Source organism: Physeter macrocephalus, chromosome 17, assembly GCF_002837175.3.
Source record: "Physeter macrocephalus isolate SW-GA chromosome 17, ASM283717v5, whole genome shotgun sequence".
Classification (NCBI taxonomy): Eukaryota; Metazoa; Chordata; class Mammalia; order Artiodactyla; family Physeteridae; genus Physeter; species Physeter macrocephalus.
The window spans coordinates 42,467,332-42,491,741 of NC_041230.1; the positions used below are offsets into that span (position 1 = coordinate 42,467,332).

General features: G+C 40.3%; 2 protein-coding genes across 2 annotated transcripts in view; both read left to right on the plus strand.

Annotated features, from left to right (window-relative positions):
• The window catches only part of LOC129391400 (hydrocephalus-inducing protein homolog), a 157,453-nt gene extending 144,923 nt beyond the window's left edge, over nt 1–12,530 (plus strand). The window contains exon 18 of the mRNA XM_055078816.1: nt 12,288–12,530. Coding sequence (XP_054934791.1) covers nt 12,288–12,530 — 243 coding nt within the window. The remainder of the gene's footprint in view (nt 1–12,287) is intronic.
• Nucleotides 12,531–24,023: 11,493 nt separating this feature from the next.
• Nucleotides 24,024–24,410, plus strand: part of LOC129391406 (hydrocephalus-inducing protein homolog) — a 54,674-nt gene continuing 54,287 nt past the window's right edge. Inside the window, exon 1 of the mRNA XM_055078919.1 lies at nt 24,024–24,080. Coding sequence (XP_054934894.1) covers nt 24,024–24,080 — 57 coding nt within the window. The remainder of the gene's footprint in view (nt 24,081–24,410) is intronic.

Sequence of the window (24,410 nt, forward strand, 5' to 3'; positions counted from 1 at the left end):
ATCCAAGAACATAGTATATCTCTCCATCTGTTTGTGTTGTCTTTGATTTCTTTCATCAGTATCTTATAGTTTTCTGAGTACAGGTCTTTTCCCTCCTTAGGTAGGTTTATTCCTAGGTATTTTATTCTTTTTGTTGCCATGGTAAATGGGATTGTTTCCTTAATTTCTCTTTCTGATCTTTCGTTGTTAGTGTATAGGAATGCAAGAGATTTCTGTGTATTAATTTTATATCCTGCAACTTTACCAAATTCTCACAATATAACTTTTCTAGAACCATTTAACTTTGGAAATTGTGTATACATTTCATACAAATAAAATTTAAAAATTTAAGTCATGCTTCAGGACAGAGTGTATAAGTATGCTACCATTTATGCAAGAAAAGTATATATGCAATAATATAAATACATATATGTCTAATTTTACTTATAAAGTTTCTCTGAAAAGCCAGGCAGAAAACAGCAAACAGTGGCTGCCTCTGGGGATGGTAACTAGTGATCATGCACAGGCATGAGAGAGAGAGAGACTCATTACCCTTGAATCCATTTGAATTTAACACTGTGATGTGTATTATTTATTTTTAAAGAAAAAGCTTCTAAGAAAGAAAGAAACTGGGAATGAATCTGAAGCAAGAGAGCAAACAGTTAAAATTAAATGCTCTTTAAAGAGAAGAGTGATCATATCCTTTTAGAATGAGTTATTTATTCAACAAATATACGTGTGTCTTCTTGTTACACAAATAACATTTCCTTAACTTCTATTTATTCTATAAGGATAGAGAAAAAAATCACTATATGCCACCCTGCAGATAACCACTATAAACTCTTTGGTGTACATCTTCCAAACCTTTACTGTGTTTGTGTGTCTGACTGTGTATTCCTACCCCCCACCATCACATAATACTATTTCATTACCAGCTATTTTCCTTCAACAATGTAATATAGTCAGTTTTGATATGAATTATTAAGGAGTATTCCTGTTCAGATCATTTTCAGTGACTGACTTTATTGCATCATTTGGCTCCACGACAGTTGTTTAACTAACTAATCCCCTACTGATAGGTGGTTTCCAGTTTTTCACCACTGTAAACAATGCTCACATCTTAATTGCTGCTCCCATCTTTAACTGTTTCCTTGGACTAAATACCTAGAAATGCAATTGCTGGGTCAAATGGCATGAACATAACTAAGAGTCTTGATACATCTTTTGATATTATCTCTCAGAAAGTTTGTACCAGTTTATATCCTACCCACCCTACCCCCATCAGTGTTAAAGAATGTCACCCTCTCCGAGACCCTTGCTAACATTTTGTTTGTTTTACAAAACTGGCAGATGAAAAAAAGTGTTGTATCATTAGTTAAGTTTGTGTTTCTTTGGCTTACTGGTGATGCTGAACATTTTTCATATATTTATTGACCAATGAATAAATATTTTGGGGCATCTTCCTCATGCCTGGGACTAACTGTGCTAGCTGAAGGGAGAGACATAAAAATGATCTTTCTTCATAAAATCATAAGAATGAATCTCTTTCTTCAAAGAGTTTACAATTTCAAAAAAAGAAATGGATACAAAAATAACAGTATTACAGTGTGCTATGTTATATATAAGCACAGAGGAGGAAGTGGCTAATTCTTCCGTAAAATTAAAAGTGTTCATAGGTAGGCACATTTGAGTGGAGACCTGAGGCATAAGGAGGAGAAGGACAGGGAAATGGGGTGTACATTTCCAGAGAACAGCATAGTTAAATGCAGTGATGATATACAGCACTCTCTGGAAGATCTGGTGTGGCTGAAACCGAGGGTGTGTGTTGGAAATTGACAATGCCTGGGAAGTAAGCCTGGAAAAGTGCATTGGGGCCCTCTAACGAAGGATTTGGAACAAATCCTCCAGACCATAGGTTCTTATCTGGTGTACCAGTCTTGATTGCAGGCTGCCTTTGTTTCAAACAGAAAAGATGACAAACACCCACCATGTATGGGGGTCCGTGAACCCTGGAAATTATTTGTAGAGTTTGGGATATATGTGGGGTGTGTGTGTGTGTGTGTGTGTACTTTTTCTATGGAGGTGTTCCATAACTTTCTCAAAGGGGAAAAAAATTCAGCACCACTGGTGCAGACATTGGAGAGCCATCCAGAATCTCCAGCAAGGAGGCATAGGGTCAGGCCTGTGAAAGAGATTCCTGTCAACTAGATTGGGGAGGGTGCAGGCAGGAAGGAGAACTGGACGTGAAGTTTTGAATGATAGCGTTAATAATAACCACCAATTATTGAGTATTTACTTTGTGGTAGACAAAGTACTAGGTGCTCAGCACCCATTTTATTTCATCTTCAAGTAATACATTTAACAGATGAGAAAACTGAAACCTAGATTTTAAAAATTAATACAAAGCCACCTGGCTACAAATGGGCAGAGTCCACAGTTGACTGACAGGTCTCCATGTGACTTTAAAGCCCCCTCTTTTAATCATGACCCTCTCTGCTTCTCTTATAAAGCTCCGGCATCATTTCTTTTGTACTTCATCGCCTAACGTTCAGTTAATTATTTTAAGCAGCAAAGTGACTCACTTCAGGGCAGAGAACCATATGACTACAGATACCATTTAGAGGACAAAAGAGAGAAAGACCTCAGTGACTGTTCATTGTTCTTGTTCCACAAAGAATTGAGCATCTGCTGAGATAATAGTATAAATCCAGAGAAATCCCTCACTCTGCACCTTGGTTCCTGTTGTTATTTGTGTCCTCTCCTTCCCTGGAAGGAAATTCCTGCAGATTTCAACTGGCAAGCGAGTCATTTTAGAGAAAAGTGCACAGTGCTGTTTTCTTCAAGCTTCATAGTCATTAGCACTGCAGGATAGGAGGTCTGCCTGAGTGTATTCGCTCTCGTTTACTGTTGAAACGACATGTGCAAACACTTTTGTCTTTTATGGCAAATATTAAGTACATGATAGGGTAATTTATAAAAGCTCTGACTGTTTTACCTTGGGACCTGATCACTGCCTAAGAAGTGTGCTAATGACCTATTGTCAAATAAAAAGCAAATGTTAGCCTTAGATATGTGTACCCTCATATCTAAGGAGGAGGGTTTAACACTTATCACCAGTGGGCATGGAATTCTGAATTGCAAAAGATCACAATTTTTCCATCTTTGCACAGTCATATGCACATACACATACCAACCTCCTGTATGTGTTTTTCATGGGCTACTGGAATGACTCAGGCGTTCTAGCCCCAATTCATAGAGAAAACAGAGACAGCTGTTGCTGAAATTTTGGTAGAAGGCTTAGGAAAGCTAATTTTTTTCATCTTTGGAACCCTGTGTTAGTTTTCTATTGCTATATAAACAATTACTACAAACTTAGTGGCTTAATACAATACAAATGTATTACCTCAGTTTCCATGGGTCAGAAGTCCAGACATGACTTGGCTGGGTCCTGCCTTAAGGATCTCAGAAGGCTGAGATCGAGATGCTGACTGAGCTGCATTCCCTTCTGGAGGCTTGACTAGGGAAAGATCCACTTCTTGGCCCCCTCAGTTTTGGCAAAGTTTTTTTTCTCGCAGTTGAATGATTGAGACCCCATTTTCTTGCTAGCTGTCAGCCAGGGACTGCTGTCAGCTGTCAAGCCCCCCACAGTTCCCCACCATGTACCCCTTCCATAGACCCTCACATGCTTGGAATCTCCTCATTAGGAATAGCCCGATCCCTTCTAAGGGCTCTGTGTTCCGGCATAAGTCAGGAACACTAGGGTAATCTCTCCGTCTGCAAAATCCCCTCACAGCAGCGCCTAGACTAGTGTTTGATTTAATAACTAGGAGAAGATAACTGGACACCAGGAGATGGAGTAGGAATAGCCATCTTATACTTCTGCGTACTGTAAACCCTTATGAGACGCTTCTCTTCTGGCAAGAGTATTGTATGTTAAATGCTTTCTTAGCATCCATTCTTACTGTCTCAGTTTTGTAATATATTTCAGGGACAAATACTGTTGAGCCCATAATTGTGTCATGTGGGACATTTCAGCTCTTGGTAAAATGATGACAATAGCTGTCATTTATGGAGACTTACTGTGTGCCAGACACTATTCTGAGTTTTATATGCATCACCTCATTTAACCATCAACTCTATGCAGAAGGTGCAGTCAGTATCATGAGCTGCAGGTGGGAAAGCTGAGGCTGGACACGGTTAAGTGACATGCCCAATGTCCAACAGCTAGAACGTGGCAGATCTAGGACTCAAACCACAATGGCTCTTTTCCTTTAGAGCCTTCCTTCCTATCAGTCATTGTCTTGCTGTATTGTTATTTTGAAAGGGTTACCAAATGTTCTCCATAGCTATGATTATCATTCATCCATCCCTCCTTTAGTCAAATTTGCCATCTAATAACATAAAATGTCACATAGGCCAAGTCCTCCCTAAAAACAAAGGATACCCCTAAAAGCCAAATACCAAAGAGACACAAGGTGAGAGTGGTTTAGAGCCTGACTTTTGGTAAGGATAGTCCAGTACCTTAGCAGCTGGCATTTTATTTTATTTTATTTTATTATTTTTTAAAATATATATTTATTTGGCTTCACCGGGTCTTAGTTGCAGCACATGGGATCTTCGTTGCCACGTGCAGGATCTTTTTTTTTTTTTTTTTAGTTGCAGCATGCGAGATCTTTAGTTGCCGCATGTGGGATCTTGTAGTTGTGGCATGTGGGATCTTTAGTTGCGACATACAAACTCTTAGTTGCGGCATATGGGATCTAGTTCCATGACCAGGGATCGAACCCGGGCCCCCTGCATTGGGAGTGCGGAGTCTTAGCCATTGGACCACCAGGGAAGTCCTAGCAGCTGGCATTTTAATGTGCCTTGTTCTTGGATTCTAGGATGTACTTTGCTGCCTGGTTTTATGCCAAACATTGATTAATAAGCTTCATCAAAAAGAAAACTTACCACTTCAGCCCTGGAGAGCAACTTCAGGTCTTCCTTCTAGAACAGCCAACCCGTGTCAGCAGGAATCAGAATAGAAATGGTACCCATCCATCGAAAACTAATGTCCCCTGACTTGAAATAGCACTTAGGCTGGTGCCACCCTCTCTTTATTGTAGACGGAGGGTTGACCTGTGCTACTGGCTAGACGAGGAAAATTAATGGTTAGAACAGGAAAGCTGACATTGACAATACCCTCGTTTGAAAGGCATTTGTTTTTTGATAAAAGAAGGACAAAAATGGCATTGATTTATGTTTTGATTGTAAGCTGAGCCTCATAAATGAGTAAAACTATGTAGAGTGTTCAAAGGCCATATATTTGGGAAGAAGGGCCAACAGAATGAGATGATCCTGCCTAGAACATTTTTATTTTATCTTCTAGCTGCCCCTCCATTTGTCCTAACAGCAGATAGATATGAACTCCAGGCCTGCAATTCCCATAGAAGTTGAAATACCAAATTATACTCCTACTTCTGTGTTCTGATAGAGTGAACTCTTCACCTTCCAAAATCTGAGTTGGGGGAAGACCTAAGGATGTGACAGTATACTGAACCAACAAGGTAGCTATAGCAGAGAGTAGCTAGCAGTTCACCACGCCTGTCCTCCTTTACTCTTGGGCCAGAGCAGATGACATTTCCCAGCCTCCTTTGGAGTTAGGTGTGGCTGCGTGACTGAGCTCTGGCCAGTGGAAGTGAGCGGAAGTGATGTGTGCCACTTCCAGGCTTGTGCATAAAATCTTGGCATATGACCCTCCATTCTTTCATTGGCCAAGCAGATGTCCATGTCCACACAGGCTTAGAAGCCATGAATTAATAAACATGTCGGTATCTGTTTAGCTGGGGCCCTTGAATGCCTGAATGGAACAGAAGCCCATCCTCACTCCTGCCACCAACTGGAATGCATGTGAGCCAGAAATAAGCTTCTGTATTTTTAAGCCATTGAGTATCAGGGATCTTTCCATTATAGCAGCTGGCATTACTTTATCTAAAATAATAGCCTAAAAAGATTACTGTATGTCTTTCAAAGTCAATCAGGACATTAAAATTTAAATTCTAAAAGACTTCTAGAAATGCAAAAGATTACTTCAAATGTTGTGTTTTTATTGTTCTATAGGAAATTAAACAAATATCTAACTTAGCAATTGTATTTCAGCATTTTTTTTTTCTTTCACTGGCTATGTAAACCAGTCTCTGTATTCTCCTTGGAACCAGCTTTATTATCTTACTGATTTTTTCATTAAAGAGAGAAATCTTTGACAAAATAAAATAAAAGCCTAGAATAAAAAAAACTGAAAGTAAAACAGATAGTTCTAAGTAAGGAGAAGGGCTAGTTACTCAAGCATGGGAAATCTATTTCCATGTATTACTTTGATTATGTAGGTCAGACTGAAAATGATATGTCAGAGATTCCTATTTACTGTAATAAAAACTCCAATGAAATGATGCTATAATGACTCACTTAAAAATATCTATAGGAAGTTGTATTTGCATTTATAGCTCTTTAGAACTCACTTTTGTGTTATTTTTTATGATTAGTATGTTAGAGGATATTAGTGTTTCACTTTGGGACTGTGTCTTAGTTCAGGCTGCTACAACAAAGTACCACTAGGCTGGATCAGACTGAAGACTGATAACTTCTCACTGTATCCTCACATGACAGAGAGCAGAGCAGAGGAAGTGAGTCTTTCATGACTCTTAACAAGGATACTAATCCCGTTCATGAGGGCTCCACCTCATGACCTCATCTAACCCTCATTACCTCCCAAAGGCCTCACCTCCTGGTACCATCACACTGAGGATAGGGTTTCAACATTAATTTGGAAGGAACACAAACATTCAGTTCATAACATTCCATCGTGGCCCCTCCAAATTGATGTCCTTCTCACATGCAAAATACATTCATTCCATCCCAACAGTCCCAACAGTCTTAACTTATTCCAGTATCAACTCTAGAGTCTCATCTAAATATCAATTAAATCAGGTATGAGTGAGACTCAAGGTACATTCATCCTGAGGTAAAATTCCTCTCTAGCTGTGAACCTGTGAAACCAAACAAGTTATGTGCTTTGGGAGCTGTTTAGATGAAATGGATATATTTTGCATATGCGAAGGGCATGAATTTGGGGGGCCTGGGGCAGAATGTCAGTAACTGAATGTTTGTATTCCTCCAAACTTCATATGCTGAAACCCTACCCTCCGATGTGATGGTGTTAGGAGGTGGGGCCTTTGGGAGGTAATTAGGATTAGATGAGGTCACAAGAGTAGAGTCCTCATGATGGGGTTAGTGCCCTACTAAGGGTCAGAAGATAGCTTGCTTCCTCTGCTCTGCTCTCTTCCATGTGAGGATACAAGGAAAAGGCAACAGTCTTCAGTCTGAAAGAGGGCTCTCAGCAGAACTCAACCATGCTGGCACTCTGATCTCAGACTTAGAGCCTCTGGAATTGTGAGAAACAAATTTCTGTAGTTTATAAGCCACCCAGTCAGTCTACGGCACTTTGTTATAGCAGTCCCAGCTGACGAAGACAGATATTGTTTCTGAGAGTGGGTACTGCTGTAACAGATGCCTACAAATGTGACAGTGGCTTTGGAACTGGGAAATGGGTCGAGGCTATAAGTTTTGTTTTTTGTTTCTAATTTTTTTTTATTAAAGTATAGTTGATTTACAGTATCATGTAAGTTTCAGGTATACAGCACAGCGATTCAGTTATATATATATATAAATATTTATTCTTGGTCAGGTTCTTTTCCCTTGTACATTATTACATAATGTTGAGTATAGTTCCCTGTGCTATACAGTAGGTCCTTGTTAGTTATCTATTTTTAAAAAATTTTTATTGGAATATAGTTGATTTACAATGTTGTGTTAGTTTCTGCTATACAGCAAAGTGAATCAGTTACACATATAAGAGTTTTGAAGTGCCTGCCAGAAGAACCCTACGTTGCTGTGACTGGGCTATCACAGACTGTTTTTGAAAAGTAGATAAATTAAGATGCAAAGAAGTTATTTCTTTGAGCCTAAACATGAGCAAAATACAGTGACATTCAATCTTGTAGTTTCTCTTGCCTGTAATAATTGATCTATAGTCCCCAAAATTGAACTTATGAAGATTATTATCTTTTTGTTACTAATATTTTAAGATAAAATTACATACAAATACAGGTTAATGTTCTGGAAAGACAGACTTTGCTTACTGTTTTCTTAATATTTTAGTACTCCACTAGGGCTAATTTACTGTGAGTAGAAAAGTTAGAGAGAAATTTTGGAAAAACAGTTTGAGTCATACAAGCATCAACATTTCTTTTGGCACGTGTCCTCTGAATAGAGATAATTCTCGTACAAATATCTTATCTCAACCCTAGTTTAACTAGTGTGGTATTTAATGTTTGTTTTCTTTTATATCTGTGTCTCTAGAGATGGCCCATATTAAAAGGTTATGAGTAATAACAGGCCTCTGGACTTAAGAGTTAAACCTATAATTTCCATTAATACCAAAATTAAAATAAAATTTCCACATCATCATTCATCTACATGCTCTTTATAAACAATTTATAATCTTGAGAACTGTTCTTCTGTGCTTTGTTTAATTTATTTGAATTTTAAAATGCAATGTATTTATTAGTTCCCATGCAGACTTTCAAACCAGGAGGAAATATAATTAGCATTGTGGTCTGTGGAATAGAATTTTCCTCAGTTGTTAATTGGGAAATTGGCATTTGAGTTTAAATCTTAGATTCTCCTTATGTAAGTGCCTGTGAGCCTGTCCCCAAGAGAGTGACCATTCAGGGCCCACTGAACAAATCCAGTCTCTGAATCTGCTTTCGGGCCAGACCTGGATTTTGGTGATGTTCCAAAGCACTGCCATCCTGTGAGTTCTGCCTGGCTCAAAATCCTAACTCTTGCCTGCAAATTGCAACATACATTCTTCTTATTTACAACCATCATCAAGCAGTGCAACTCTATTCAAAACCCAATCTATGCTTGTCAGGAAGTTTCTGATCCGCAGCTTTACATTGTACCTAAGCCCTCATAGAGCTACATGTGTTTTTACATTTGCTAGGAGAAATACACCATAGAAACTAAATAGAGGCAGGATAATTCTGGACTGGAGTGCCCTCTCAAATCCAGCCCATAGAGTATATTTTACATTTGTTTTTAAGTTGTTGTTTTCTTCTATGTGCTTTTCTTTAGAGGGCTTATTCTGAGCTTCCCTACTCGGAACAGTACGGGGAGCCAAGAAAGATTTACGAGGGAGTGATCAAACTCTTCCTCAATGAAGTGGAGAGTTTGGCTTTGCCTCTCCATTATTATCCTGGAAGTTTCGAAATGATCTCTATATCAATTCTTTCTTCAGCCTTTTCCCAGTGCATTGTTAGCCATCGCTAAATATTTTCTATGAATATTTATCCATATAAATATTTCTGAGTAATTTCTTCCTCAAAACAGGACTGTTAGAAATGATTTAAATGATACAGCAGGGCCTCCCTGGTGGCGCAGTGGTTGAGAGTCCGCCTGCCGATGCAGGGGACGCGGGTTCGTGCCCCGGTCCGGGAAGGTCCCACGTGCCGAGAGGCCACAACAGTGAGAGGCCCGCGTACTGCAAAAAAAAAAAAAAAAAAATGATACAGCAATCAAAATAGGGATATGGTGCTTTGTGTTAATTTTGAGATAACTGTTTATATATAAAATTAGAGTAGAATAAATTTGAATTTTATTAAGTAATAGTATAATATACTTAGGGGGACTTCCCTGGTGGCGCAGTGGTTAAGAATCCATCTGCCAATGCAGGGGACACGGGTTCAAGCCCTGGTCTGGGAAGATCCCACATGCCGTGGAGCAACTAAGCCCGTGCGCCACAACTACTGAGCCTGTGCTCTAGAGCCCGTGAGCCACAACTACTGAGCCCACATGCTGCAACTACTGAAGCCCGGGCTTCTAGAGCCCATGCTCTGCAGCAAGAGAAGCCACTGCAATGAGAAGCCCACGTACCGCAACAAAGAGTAGCCCCCGCTCACCGCAACTAGAGAAAGCCCACACGCAGCAACGAAGACCCAATGCAGCCAATTAATTAATTAATTAATTAACTAAGTAACTAAAAACAACAACAACAACAACAAAATATATATATATATAGTTAGGGATCACACTACCTGATAATTATGCTCAATTTCACATTTAGACAGAAAAGAAAATGTGTCTGGAAATTTGTCGTACTGTCAAAGAATTTCAATATCTTCTGCTCCGGAAATGCACCTTGTTCTTTAGATTTCCCTGAGGCACTTTCACCCCAGCCTCCTTCTGACTTGCATTTTTTGTTGTTTACATGGTAGTCTCTCTGAATGTCATTGCTATCAGCTTCTTGGGGACAGGAATGGTGCTTTGCACATTTTTGTGTCTCTCACAACACCTGGACCTTAGAACCACTGAACGTGTATTTTCTATATGTATTGAAAAATCCTAAGAACAATTTGCTTATCAAATTTACAGTTGACTAGGAAGGACTAGGAAAAGTAGCTAATAAGTCGAATGTCATAATCAGAATTTTTAAAAATCTCAAAAGGCTGAAAAATATATAAAAAGAAAAGTAAATATTAAAACCTGAATTCAAAAACACATAAAAACGCTGAAATTAATAACATAATAAGTATGTTTAACAGTGAATTACACACAGCTGAAGAAAGAATAATGAACTGGAAGATAGCTCAGAGGAAATCATCCAAAATGAAGCACAGGCAGAGAAAGAATGGAAAATGCAGATGAAGGCTGAGACAGAGAGGACACACTAAGAAAGTCATACCCATGTGTAATGGAATAATACAAGGAAAGGAGAAGGAATGAGGCAGAAACAATATCTGAAAACATAATGGCTGAGAATTTTTCAGAAATAAAGATATCAAACCACAGATTCTGGAAGTGTAGCAAATTCCAAGCAGGATATACAAATAAACCCACAACTAGAGACACTGTAGTGAACCTGCACTATAATCAATCAAATACAAGGATAAAAATCTTAGAAGCAGCCTGGGAAAATAGATTACCACCAAAGAAACAGAATTTATATTTTTAAATTAAATAAGATGCTTATAGCATGAGTCATTTTTTATTATTTGACACTTTAACCAAATTTTCAACTTACTTTGGAGCCATATGAGGTTTTTTTCTAAAGCTGGATGTAGAATTTGAAGGGCTGTTGAACAAAAGAGGGAGGTTTGATTTATTCTATTTAGCTCCAAGGGAGTGGACCAAATACCAGTGTTTGGAAGGTCAAAAACAAACAAACAAACATGTCTCTATTTAAAATAAGGAAGACATATCAAATAGTTTGAGTTATTAAAACCAGGGATAAGTTACCTTAGATGAAAGATAAGATCTCTAACATCAAAGGATTTGATTAAAAGGCAGATATATGAATTCATTTAACAAATATTTATTAAACATCTACTATGTACCAGGCATAGTTATAGATCCTGGGGATGTGTCAGTGAACAAAAAAGACAAATATCCCTTCTTTGGAGAGCTTATATGGTAGTGCAAAGAGACAGAAACATGATAACTCAGTCATGCACAATGTTAGAAGTTGGGGAATGCTCAGGGGAAAATATAGAGCAGGGTAAAGGCGATCAGGAGTACTGGGGGGAAAGCTTGCAACCTAAAATGTGATGGTCAGAGTAGGCTTCATTGAGAGGTATTGTTTGGTCAAAGACCTTAGGGAGGAAAGAGAGTGAGCTATGAGGATCTAAGCAGTTAAAGGGAACAGGTTGGTGGGAGTCATTTCCAACTCTATAATTTAGTCCTATCATACATTTCAAAATAAGTTTGGAATTTTAGCAAATGAAATTCTATTGATTATTATGAAATAATACAAACCAAGATGACTTCCTATATTGTGTTTATTAATGAAAGCTGTTCATCCCTACTATAACATCATGGAAACTTTGCATTTGAAAAACATTTCTTTTAAAACTTCCAAATTCCAGGAAGGATGTTGTACCTTCTGTTGGTATCTCAGAACTTGGAGATTAGAGCAGATAATTAGTATAAGTTTATTAGACAACTGGGCTGTCATCTTAAGAAAGAGATGTAAAGAATCTTCACAGAGCATTCAAAAGTAGAATTGTACGTTTGCTCTTCAGAATCATATTGCTTTTTGAAGAAAAAAAAAAGAAAAGCCAACAAACACCCATCTGCTTTGATTCAAAAAAATAATGTTTGTCTCTGATGTTGAGTTCTGCAGTGCCAGGCATTTGAAGTATAGAGGGCTTTGACATGTGCAGAATGAAAAGCCAAGAATATCTTCACTGTTAACTTGTAGTCTTGTGTTACAGGCACACAAAAAGTCCCTTTGGACGGTTGAACCCAAGGAAGGCACAGTTCCCCCAGAAAGTGATGTTGAACTGACACTGACTGCCAACCTGAACGACATACTGACATTCAAAGACACAGTCATTTTGAACATTGAAAATAGCAACACCTACCGGATACCTGTCCAGGCTTCAGGAATTGGCTCCACCATTGTTTCAGATAAGCCCTTTGCACCAGAACTCAATCTGGGAGCACATTTTAGGTAAGGAAATATCATGGACCAAGTTTTATACATATCACATATATTCTATAAGCTGAGCATCACTCCTACTTTGGAAAATTATTTTTAAGTAAACAGAACTAGCCTCATCAGCCCCCTCCCTTCCCTGTCTTCACTTTTTCCCCTCCAGATGGGTTCATCAGCCACAAGAAGACATTTCCTAGTCATAGTTTGGTTACATTCTCCAAGCTGTGTCCCTCTACACTAGAGAAGAGATGGTTCACAGGAAGTATATTCTTCTCTAAAACTTACAGTGGCTTCTCTGTGACAAATTCAGAATCTTGAACATGATTTCTCTTCTTTGATTCCAATATATTGTTAATTCCTCTCCATGAATGTAGAAAATACAGATGGATCTTAGTGATAACCTAAATAGAGTATAACTAGGAAGGTAAAAATATATTGCAGGGACTTCCCTGCTGGTCCAGCGGTTGAGACTCCACGCTCCCAATGCCGGGGGCCCCGGTTTGATCCCTGGTCAGGAAACTAGATCCCGCATGCATGCCGCAACTAAGAGCCCATGTGCTGCAACTAAAGATCCCGTATGTGGCAACGAAGATCCCATGTGCTGCAACTAAAGACCCGTGCAGCCAAATAAATAAATAAATATTTTTTTTAAAAAAAAGTATATATATAGCAAATGTATCTCATCAGGTATTGCAAAGCCAGTAATTTTTTTTTTCGTATATGTTCTCTGCTTGCCTCCCCACCGTAGCACCAACAACTGAGATGGTTGTAGTTGGCTCCACCTGATCACTCAGGAAAAGCTAGGGAGTCTAAATATTTAAATAAAAGGTGGTACAGTATAGACATCTCTGAGAAGAACGGTCTAAATGTGACTCTAAAAATGTATGGGGTTTGAATACTAACCATGGAGGATATGTATGAGGATTTGTTTATGGTTCCTCAGAAGAGTCATGCATTGTCACTAGTTGATTCTCAGGAGCCAGCTGAATTGGTGCCTGTTTGTTTCAGTGCTGTGAACAGATCTCAAAGGGATGCTCCTGCCTTCTGGCCTAAGGCCCTGAAACCAAGATGGACACACTGTGTTTAGAGATGTACCTGACAAAGTACTGTTAGGAACCCTCCCCACAAACCCACCCATACCTCCTTTCCTCTGCTCCATCTACAAAATATGGCACTTAATTGAAAATACCATAAACCAGTAGGAATTAAGTAATAGGCAAGTGAGATCGTTAATTGCATATGTTTTCAGAGAGGCACCCAATTACAGTTTTTGTGTCAACTAGATACAAAAAATGCCCTCTCCTCCTATCCATTGACCATATGGTAGGGCATTTTGTCATTGCATAACATTCCTGTTTCCAAATTTATTTGTTAAGTGCATTCAAATATAATTACAGAAAACAATATACTGCAAACCAGACTTAATTACATGTTCTCCTTAATCTACAGATAGTGTCAAATGGCCCCAAAGGATATTCTGACACTTGCCTGGAATTGGAGGGATAGCTGATAGTTTTCTACGAATATAGAAGCAACCTGTAGCTTTTAGCTGCCAATTTCTGCTCTGCCTAAACCCTGTTGTTCTTCTTTTTGACATAAAATCTTGATGCCAGCAATCTCCAGAAGAATCATCAAAAGCAGGAGTGGGAAAACTGCAGCCCATTGCCTGTTTCTATAAACAAAGTGTTATTGGAAGACAGCCATGCCCATTCATGTACATATATTGTCTACAGCTTCTTTCACACTACAGTGGAGAGTTGAGTAGTTGTGATGGACCACGTGTCCCAAAAGGTCTAAAATATTTATTATTCAGCCCTTTACAGGAAAAGTTTGCCAATTTCTGGGGCACAGGGATCTAAAGAAATACCCGTATGCCACCTCTTCTGATGGCATTATATTTGGACAACTCCTTTAAATTTTCAGAGCTTCTGTTTCTGTATCAATAAAATTAATCAATATGCTTATTATTACTGGGGTGCTATGATGACTGAAAGATACGCTGTGAATAAGTGACAAGAGACCCTGCCTAGTTTATAAAATAGTATATGTTATTTATTATTTTCCCCAAAACCTACATTTAGCCCTGAAGTCAAACTACAAAGTGAAGACTCCAATGAGCATGCCCCATCGGACATATATTTAGCGAATAATGGTTATACCTGACAACTGGCAAACACTCCTTATTATTTATCAAGCTTCAACTTGCTTATTAGACATGGTGTCTTTCCAAAGGAGGGACAGATGGGATGAAAACTCAAAGCCCCAAAAAATAAAAAATAAATTTTAAAAGTCCTGAGGTGAGTTTTTTCCCTGAAAAGAATATTTTAAAGTAAGCTTATAAATCAGTAAAAAAAAAAAAAAAACACATTTGAACCACCTCCAAGATCTTAGAAATTTCAGTGTCTAGCAAAGAGACAGACAATAAAGAGGTCTTTAGTAAATATTTGCAGAATAGATGAATGAATGCATACATGCATGCATGAGTAGTAGCATCTTTCAAGCACATTAGTCTGAGATAAATGACCAATCCAGGTGGTGTTCTGATGCATTATAGCCCCCTTGACCTTTGGTAATGTTTAGAGGATATGTGTTGTTTCTCTTTAAAGTTCCCTTCAAATTGAGTCCATCACAAGACATTTAACTAGTTACTAGAAATTTACTCAACACAATTTGAAATATACTTCTCCTTCAGTAGCTATTTTGCTTTCACTTCTCAGTACCATTTCTCGTAAATTGAAGTGATTTTCACATGAACTGTATCTGTGTGTTATGTGGCAGCTTAACCTGCTGAGAAAGACTGGGGATGGGTGGGGCCACTTCCCCACGGCCCCTTTTCTGGTGATGGCAACTCAGGGACCAAACTCAAGTCACTGACTCAAGTCTAATGACCCAACGAGTAGATGTTACGTTGTCCTAGTAGTTCCTAGCAGTATCACCATTTAGCCTTCCTACGTTGAAAAAAATAATAATGTCCATTTTGTTGCTCACTTTTTAAATACTTCCGGAGGAGTAAATCCCAAGTCTGTAGAGCTGAACGGAACAACCCAAAGTTGAATCCTCCCAATGCTTGCCTCCTCTTTTCCAGCCTGGACACCTATTATTACCGCTTCAAGTTGACCAACAAGGGACGTCGGGTCCAACAGTTGTTCTGGATGAATGAAGATTTCTGTCCCCAAGAAAAGCTGGATAAGAAGAGACTGGCTAAGAAGGGGCGTGCTAAGAGCCAGTGCCAGTCCCAGTGCTCCCAGGCACCCAGGGATCCTCAAAGCCCCGTGTTTCAACTCCACCCCATCAGGATGGAGCTGTACCCAGGCCAGACGATTGACGTGATACTTGAAGGCTATTCTGCCACTCCCAGGGTAAGAGGACACACATTTAGAAGCTATTATTCTCCTAAATAAATCTTTGCTCTATTTCTTAGGAGAGTCCCTTGACATTTATCTGAAGAAAGGCTGTGGTTTCTCAAGGATTGCATACGGCACTGGGTTACCATGGCAGCACCCATTGCATTCAAGGTTCAGCTCTGCTGAGTTTTCTGTTTGTTTCTACAGTTACCATGAATCCAATCTTAAAATACTGTTTAAAGCAGGTTCTCATCCCCAGAGTCAACAGAGCCAGCAAGTCTCTGGTAGAGGGACATCCACTGTTCAGCCAAAGCTAAGCCTCTGATTAATACTTAGCAGTATTCACTTAATATTTATTTTTAAGAAAATGTTTTTATAGACACTCTCGGCTGCCTCTCCTATCCAGGTATTGGGATATCCTTAGTTCCTTCCTTCTCAGCTTGACTCAACAGCATCACATTTATAATCATCATCTTTTTATGTATCAATTAAAGAGCCGCATTTATCTTCAGCACCTCTGATGTTCTGCTCTTATTCACATTATCACCATTCTGCTTAAGACATTTAGGCAGATCCAACCATGTGTCTGTTTATTCCTATTCCCTCATGGAGGCTGGAAACCATTAAAAACCTAAAAGAAAGACTTCTGAGATCACTTACAAGCCTCTTCACAAAGGCAGACTTTGTGAATGAGAAATGATGGTTACCTGAGCTCCTGCTGGTGTCACCAAATTAGGATGTGATGCTGAACTTTCTCCTCATGAAAATAGGAAACAGTGAGAAATTGCCTCGGGCTTCCCTGGTGGCACAGTGGTTGAGAGTCCGCCTGCCGATGCAGGGGACACGGGTTCGTGCCCCGGTCCTTTCTCCTCATGAAAATAGGAAACAGTGAGAAATTGCCTCGGGCTTCCCTGGTGGCACAGTGGTTGAGAGTCCGCCTGCCGATGCAGGGGACACGGGTTCATGCCCCGGTCCGGGAAGATCCCACATGCCGCGGAGCGGCTGGGCCCGTGAGCCATGGCCGCTGAGCCTGCGCGTCTGGAGCCTGTGCTCCGCGACGGGAGAAGCCACGGCAGTGAGAGGCCCGCGTACCGGGGGAAAAAAAAAAAAAAAAAAAAGAAATTGCCTCCCAGCAGACGAGATGGGAAAGCTGGTTCCTTGCTTAGCTCCTCGAGGGTCACGGATGGCACTTTGCTTCACTTACGTTGTTTCTTCACAGAACATTTTCAGGAAAAACTCATCCTCAGTTTAAAAAAGAAGGTTATTTCCCATTATGGAGTGTATAATATGTTCTTTCCCTCTGTTACTGAGGGGTTCAGCCAATTTCCACTGAGTATGTACCACATGACACACACCGTGCTAGGCACTAAGGATGCAAAGATAAATAGAATGCAGGCCCTCATCTCAAGACACTGACAGTCTGTTGCAGGCATGTTTACAGTGTTGTTCTCAAGAGTTGACTGTATTTTAAAGGCATTAAATCTGAGCTGCTGGGGTTCTCAATTCAGTTGTAGCTTTACTAAAAGCTCCCCTGTATTCTAAGTTCTGCTACATAATTGAGAAGAGACTTGAATTCTTTAACATCTGACACCTGAGCAGTCTTCAATAAAGGCTATTCATGTTATAAATTCACTTTGGGTCCTTTCTACCCTATAAAAATCTAAGGCTCTTGGGCCCAAAGAAATGTTAATTACTAGTACACGATTTTTAAATATTCAAATGTGAAAGGCAAACTTTTTCCAGCCAGCTTCCAACTACCTTGATAAGAAATTGTGTAACTACCATTGAATTCTAAGTCTATGAATAATTTTTTTTCAACTGTAGTTGATTTACAATGTCATGTTAGTTTCAGGTGTACAGCACAGTGCTAGCCCGTGAAGGATTTTTATCTGCGTCTTCCATCACTGTTTTGTGTATCCAGTCCCTAACAGCCCTGATAAATCTTCCATATGTATACTGGATGAGCTGAATGTAAATTGACTGTGTCCTCAGGGACAGTCAGCAGTAGACACAGGACCCATCCTGGATACATCTAACCAATCAGACTTTGTGTGACAGAGACCCATCCCTGACATGCACTGCTCAGAAAAATGTGCTCCTCCCTGGTGTCCCCAGGCAGGTAGTTGAGAATCATTTTGCTGATTGTTGAGAATTAGGTCTTCCAAGCTATGGAGGTTCCACAAACGCTGGTATATCTTGTCTGCAGATAGTCAAAGAAAAGCTGGTGTGCCACACGGTCATCGGGACGCAAAAGGGGAAGAGCCTGGTGATGACAGTGAACATCATCTGTGAGTTCGTGGCACCGTTCATCCAGCTCTCCACCAAGCAGCTCGTATACCGACTGGAGAAGGTCAGTGGGGCTGTGTTGGGGAGGGCCGGGCGCTCCAGCTAGGGGTGCGCACGTTCACGCTTTCATTTCGGAAGCTAAATTAACGGGAATCCTGTTACACCCACACCCAGCCACTGTTTTTTAAGCTTCAGAGCCAATACACATTCAACTAAAAATTCTGAATCTAAACCTACATTCTTTTGAAAAGTGAATTGCCATAGAAATTCTACTTCCATCATTCCTGATGTATAAGACCAAAGTGAAGGGGTATTCCAGTGCACTGAAAATGCATTTCAGTCCATCATTTTACTCTAACTAGGTAGAATAAACATCACAGTATAGGAATGGTTGGAGAAGAATTATTGATAATTACAGTAACCAGTAAGAATAGCTACCACTATTGATTGGTACGTGCTGGGCATTGAGCCATGTTCATTACCTACATTTTCCCATTTGTCTCTCACAGCAATCTTTCCCATGATACACAGGAGGAAACTGAGACACAAGTTAAGCTATTTTGCAGATCACCTAACAGTGCTTGGGAATAATCAGCTTAAACTATTTGATTCACATTCTTTGCTGTGTATGCCCATAACTGTCGATAACTTTATGTGCCGTTAAGGGTGAGTGGTAAGTGGGGGAGGCCCAGAAAAGGGGAGAGCTGGGGATGACTGCTGCTCAGGGCAGTGGGCTGGATGGTGAAGAGGAGGGGAGATATCACAGCAGGACTTGACCTAGTCCTAGGCAGGTTTCCAGCAGAGAATTATTTATTGTTCAGGACAGGTATGTGTGGAACATTTCCTCTGGGTCAAGGGCTGTGTGGGTGCTAAAAATCTGACATAGTCACAGCTAAGAGACTGGTTGATGTTACAAACTGTCAACAAACTATTAAAATTTAATTGTTTAAATTATAATTCTAAACAGCGCTATGAAGAAGAGGTATAACTTGCAGTGAGAGTATGTATCAGGAGACATGACCTTATTTGTACGTGAGGTCATAGATGGCTTCCTGAGCAAATGCCTCAAGTTGGGACTGGAAGGACAAATAGAAGTCGGTCTGGTGACAAAGGGGGGAGAGAGAATTGTAGGGAACAGCACATGCAGAGGGCCTGAGTCACGAAAGAGCTTGGTCAGCATAAAACCTGAAGGGCCACCTCAGACAGAGACTATGCCGAGAATGCCAAGAATGACAATGAAGTCCATCTAGAGAAGTGGGCAGGGGCCAGGTGTGTGTGGCATGACTGGGACACATGTTGTGAACTTCGGGTTTTGTTTTGGGTGACCATTGGAGGGCTTCAGGGAAGGGAGTGACATGGTCAGATGTATTGATTGAAGCAGTCACGCTGGCTGTGGAGTGGAGTATTTATCAACACCTACCATGTGCCAGGCACTGTGTTGGGTCGTAGAGATACAACAGTGAGAATAGTCCCTCCCTGATGAACTTCACAACCAACTGGGAAGACCAAGCATTAAGGAAGATCCCATGGTGTGATCTATGCTGTCACACGAAAGGACTGGGTGTGGCGGTGCCTAACCGGTCATGGGGGAACCAACCAGGGTTCCTTCTGTTAATGGAGGCTAGCAGGAGAATGTTCAAGACCATTTGTTCTGGTGCATTCTCTATATATTGTTCATATTAAATAAATATCTTTTGAACACCCACCATGGATAAGGTGTTCTGCCAGGAGATGAATAAGGGAACTTATAGGCTAGTACGGGAAGTGAGATGTACAAGTTCAATTCAAATCAACAAATAATTTTTGAGCACCTGCAGTGTATTAGGCAGTAAAGACACAGCAAAAACCCTAACCTAACAAACTGGTGGGGAATGTAGACACTGAAGAAGTAGGATAAAGGTTTCAGTTACAGGATGCTAAACTAACTGTGACAATCTCCATGAGACATATAAAAAGAAAATACTACCAGAATTCCTTCTACAGTTATTAAGCTTTCATTGCTGTTTTAAATTCTTCCTTTTTCAAGTAATCAGGAAAGATATTTACTGGCAACAGCTGTGCCAAATTTGGTTGCATCATATTCTCTCTAAATGTAGCCATTCAGAGAACATTCAGTGAAGATTTATTGAATAGCTGTTCTGTGCAAGACATTACGGTATATGATAAATATGCAGCTTAGTTTCCTATTAGATTTTTTTTCCAAAGTACATAAACACTCATAAAAATGTGTGGGTAGTGTTCCTTTTCCTCTGTTTATATCCTTTAGCCTTGTTTTTTGTTTGTTTTTTTGTTTTTAAAAAAAAACATATTCTTGTTTAAATGTCTACCGTTTGAATTTATCACTAGAATAAAATAGCAGATATTTTCAATATGACAGTGACTTGTTGAATTTAAAAAATGAATTGAGTCATTACGCCCTATTTGTTTTTGCCCTTCTCTCCATCCTCCCAAATATCACAAGTTTGAAATCTGTCCTACTACTGTATTTTTCATTGTTCATTTCCTGCTCACATTTTACTCCATATCAGGGACAATGAAGAAATGCGACTTCATTACCCAGGGTGTGCAGGAGACCTGTCTTGGTACACCCAATTATCCATTCTGTCTCCTTGTTTTTGGCTCAGGGCAGTGTATCTGATTTAGTACCTTAGACTTTAATGATACCAAGCCTGCCTATGGGAAGAATTTTTCTATAACCGTTTCCTCAGATTTGATCTGCTATATAACTATTGTACCATTCATAAGCCACAGAGATGGAACCACATCTCTGTGGAATTGAAAAGGTCAATTGAAACTAGCAGTCAGCTTGCTTCATGAAGTCCAGAAGCAAATCCTGTCTCCTGATATTTGGCGAGACAAGCCAGAGAGAAAGGGTCATTTTAAAATAGAACGGGTTCTCTGTGCATCGACTCTTTCTCATCACTAACCTCTAAATGGCCTCTTGCCAAAACCAACCGAGTGTGGCTTCTTCACTTCAAAGCTACCTGCAGTGACACAGCAGCCTGGGGGGAAGTTCGAAAGTGCTGCTTCATCCCTCCCCAAACTGTAGTATGAAATCTGCAAGTGCAAGATGAACCCAGTACCTATATTACCATGTTAGAGGGAGGGAAACAGTGGCAGCTTCTCGTGGTAAGTGCCAGACCGAACCTCTGAAAGAACTTTGGGAGTGCACAAGGGGCTAATGAGGTACAACCGAGGCAGGTGGCTCAAGTCAACTTTATGGACTGAATGTTTGTGTCCCCCCAAAATTCATACACCAAAGCCCTAATTCCTTATATGATCATGTTGTAAGTGGGGACTTTGGGAAGGGATAAGGTCATGGAGGTGGAGCCCTCATGAATGGGATTAGTGCCCTTATAAGAAGAGACAAGAGAGGTGATCTTTCTCTCAGGCATGTGAGGACACAGTGAGAAGACAGCTTTCTACGAACCAAGAAGTGGGCTCTCACCAGACACTGGATGTGCTGGCACCTTGATCTTGGACTTCCCAGCCTCCAGACCTATGAGACGTCAATGGCTGTTGTTTAAACCACTCAGTCTGTGATATTTGTTATAGCAGCCTGAACTGGCTAAGACACCATGGACACTGGTCACCCAAGCTCGCTCAGAGCCAGTGACTCCAGGAACCACAGTGGAAGAAAGACTATGCTGGACAAAGAAGCAGAGGCAGAGGCAGAGCAAAACATGGAATCAGGAGGACTTAACTGAAATTGGAACAGGGAGAAAAACAAATCAAAACAAATAGGCCTGGGAAAAATAGGCTAGAGTTGTTGGAAGAGCCAGGGAATGGGAGGGAGATTCTTTTTGGAGGCCAGAGACTGAGGTTTCCAGTCACTTCCTACTGATATTAAAGGACCCCCTTTCCAAGGCACACAGTGGACAATGTGGATCCCAATGTCAGAGTGAGAAAAATCCAGTCTGACCGGAAACTTCCAGCTTAAGATCCATTTTATGATGCTTTCTCCAGCTGAAAAATGAAATTTGATCTAACAGAGTGAACGATGCTTCTAAATCAACTCTCCCAGTGTTATCAGGAAAATTTACAGGAAATAGTTATGAGCGTTTGTCAATATAGCAAGATAAGTATATTTGCAAATTGGGTATTTTAAGCATGAAAAGAATATTGTGTAAGGAAAAAAATGTTTTATTCATTGTAATGATACATGGGTTCTTCCATAAGATATCACTAATTTATTAAACTTTGTTTTATGATGCTGTGGAAACTTCTGTAGTAACAGTTCTACCCAGAGGCATGGCTTATATAGGGTTTTTTAAACTAGGCAACAAGAAAGTAAGAAAATCTAACCTGTTTTCTGGCTTAAGTAGGATCTCTTCTAGTGAAATAGATACATAGATACATAGAAAATATCTATACCTAAATCTACATATATATTAATCCCTTGTAGAGATTTAGATAAATCATTTGGAATGTATGGTGGACTACTGAGAAGTGAACCTATGTAATATATAGATGTATATTATCTATATCTTGATAGATAGATGACAGATAGAGATAATATAAATCCATACGTCTATAGATATAAATAGAGAGAATGCTCATTCTGCTGTTAACAATGAATATCAGACATTTGTTGCTAAAGGCTTACTGTGTTTACCATAAGTTGGTTTGTTTCCTCTTTTCTCTTTTTTGCAGAAACCTAACACTATCCTGGAACCTGATTACCAGCCCTTGGTCATGAAGAACATTTCCACCCTGCCTGTGAACGTGTTGCTCTCAACAAGTGGACCCTTCTTTATCTGCAAAGCTGATAAATCCCCTCTGCCCTCAATTCCTGAGGTAACTGGACAGAGGGTGTCCTAACTCCTAGGGGGGTGCTGTGTGTGTGATAAAAGAATAGTATTGGTACACTGCCTAATTTCAGTCGAGGAGAATATAAAGAATCCAGGAAACAGAGAGGAAAAATCTAAAATGAGTCATAATATCAATAAATTCTGATATCAACTGGTAGGAAAACCATTATTAACAATGTGAGAGCTTCTTGCTCATTATTATGACCCTTTCCTTCCTGCCCATTATAACGAAGCTCAACTTTAGAAAACAGTGACTTCCCACTAATGAGAGGAAAGATCTTTTAATCCCCCTCAAGTCTGACTAAAACTCAAATTTGACCAAAACTCAAAGCCCCAACCCTAAACCAGCCAGCCCATCTCCAGATAGTGAGAAGTGTGAACCAGGCTGAAGCAGGAGGCTGTGAGCTCCCCTGGCCACCAGTCTGGGGCAGGATGCAGTGTTCTCTGAACATTCCCACAAGATCATCCCCGTGATCCTTGGCCGGGCGTGAGGACACCAGTGGGAATGGCTGCGCCCTGGGGAAGGTGGCACGGCAGAGCGGTAGGGAAGGAGGATTGAAGGAGAGACCAGCCCCACACCCCATGGTGTTCGGCCTCCCAGTCCAGGGAGATAGCTAATGGAGAAGTGACATAGAGGAGGAAGTGAGGGCAGGCAGCAATCGCAGGATCTCAGAAGAGGGAGCCTGGGACTTAAGGACATCTGCTATGAGCCGCACTCGGGGAGATGGATCTTTGTGGAAGGCGGGGGACAGAGCCACTTGGTGAGAGCGTGTTGCAGACAGTACTGCACCGCCACCCTCCCCTGCCCTTCCTTCCTCACTGATTCTTTAGTGGGTCTCATTCAAACATGATTTGGGGGAAAAAAAATAGCTAAGATCTTTGAACAGAGAAATAAAAGGAGGAGATGATCATAAGCAAGAGGCAGATGAAAACCTCCTGCAAGGGAACCTATGCAAGGAAGAAAACCCACAGTACAAACGGGGAGTTCTCTACTGTCTCAGAGAAATTACAGGCGATATGACCTGTCTTTAAAAAGAGCTCAAGGACAAGATACAAGTGTTCAAAGAGGAGATGAAGAGTGAACTCAAGAGCAGAGGAAACCAAATGGATGAGAAAATGAAAATTCAGGTATGAGCAGCTTTCTCTGTCTCGGTGGGAGGTTAGACCCACTCTTGTCCCTCCTGAAATCTTAATAAAAGTAGAAATGTTCAACAGGAAAGACACCCAGAGCAATAAAATAAAAGGGGGAGAGGAGGGTATAACCAAATAATGAGAGATTTAAACAAATTCTAGCAGATAGAATGAGGAACGGAGTGGGTGGACAAAAAGGCACAAAGACCTGAAGCGTAGAAAATTCACCAGTGAGACTGCAAAGAAGTGGGAGTCGTTCAGCCCAAGTAGCCTGGGCTTAGAGGCAACGAGCGGAGCAGAGGGCTGAAAACAGAGGGATTCTGTGTG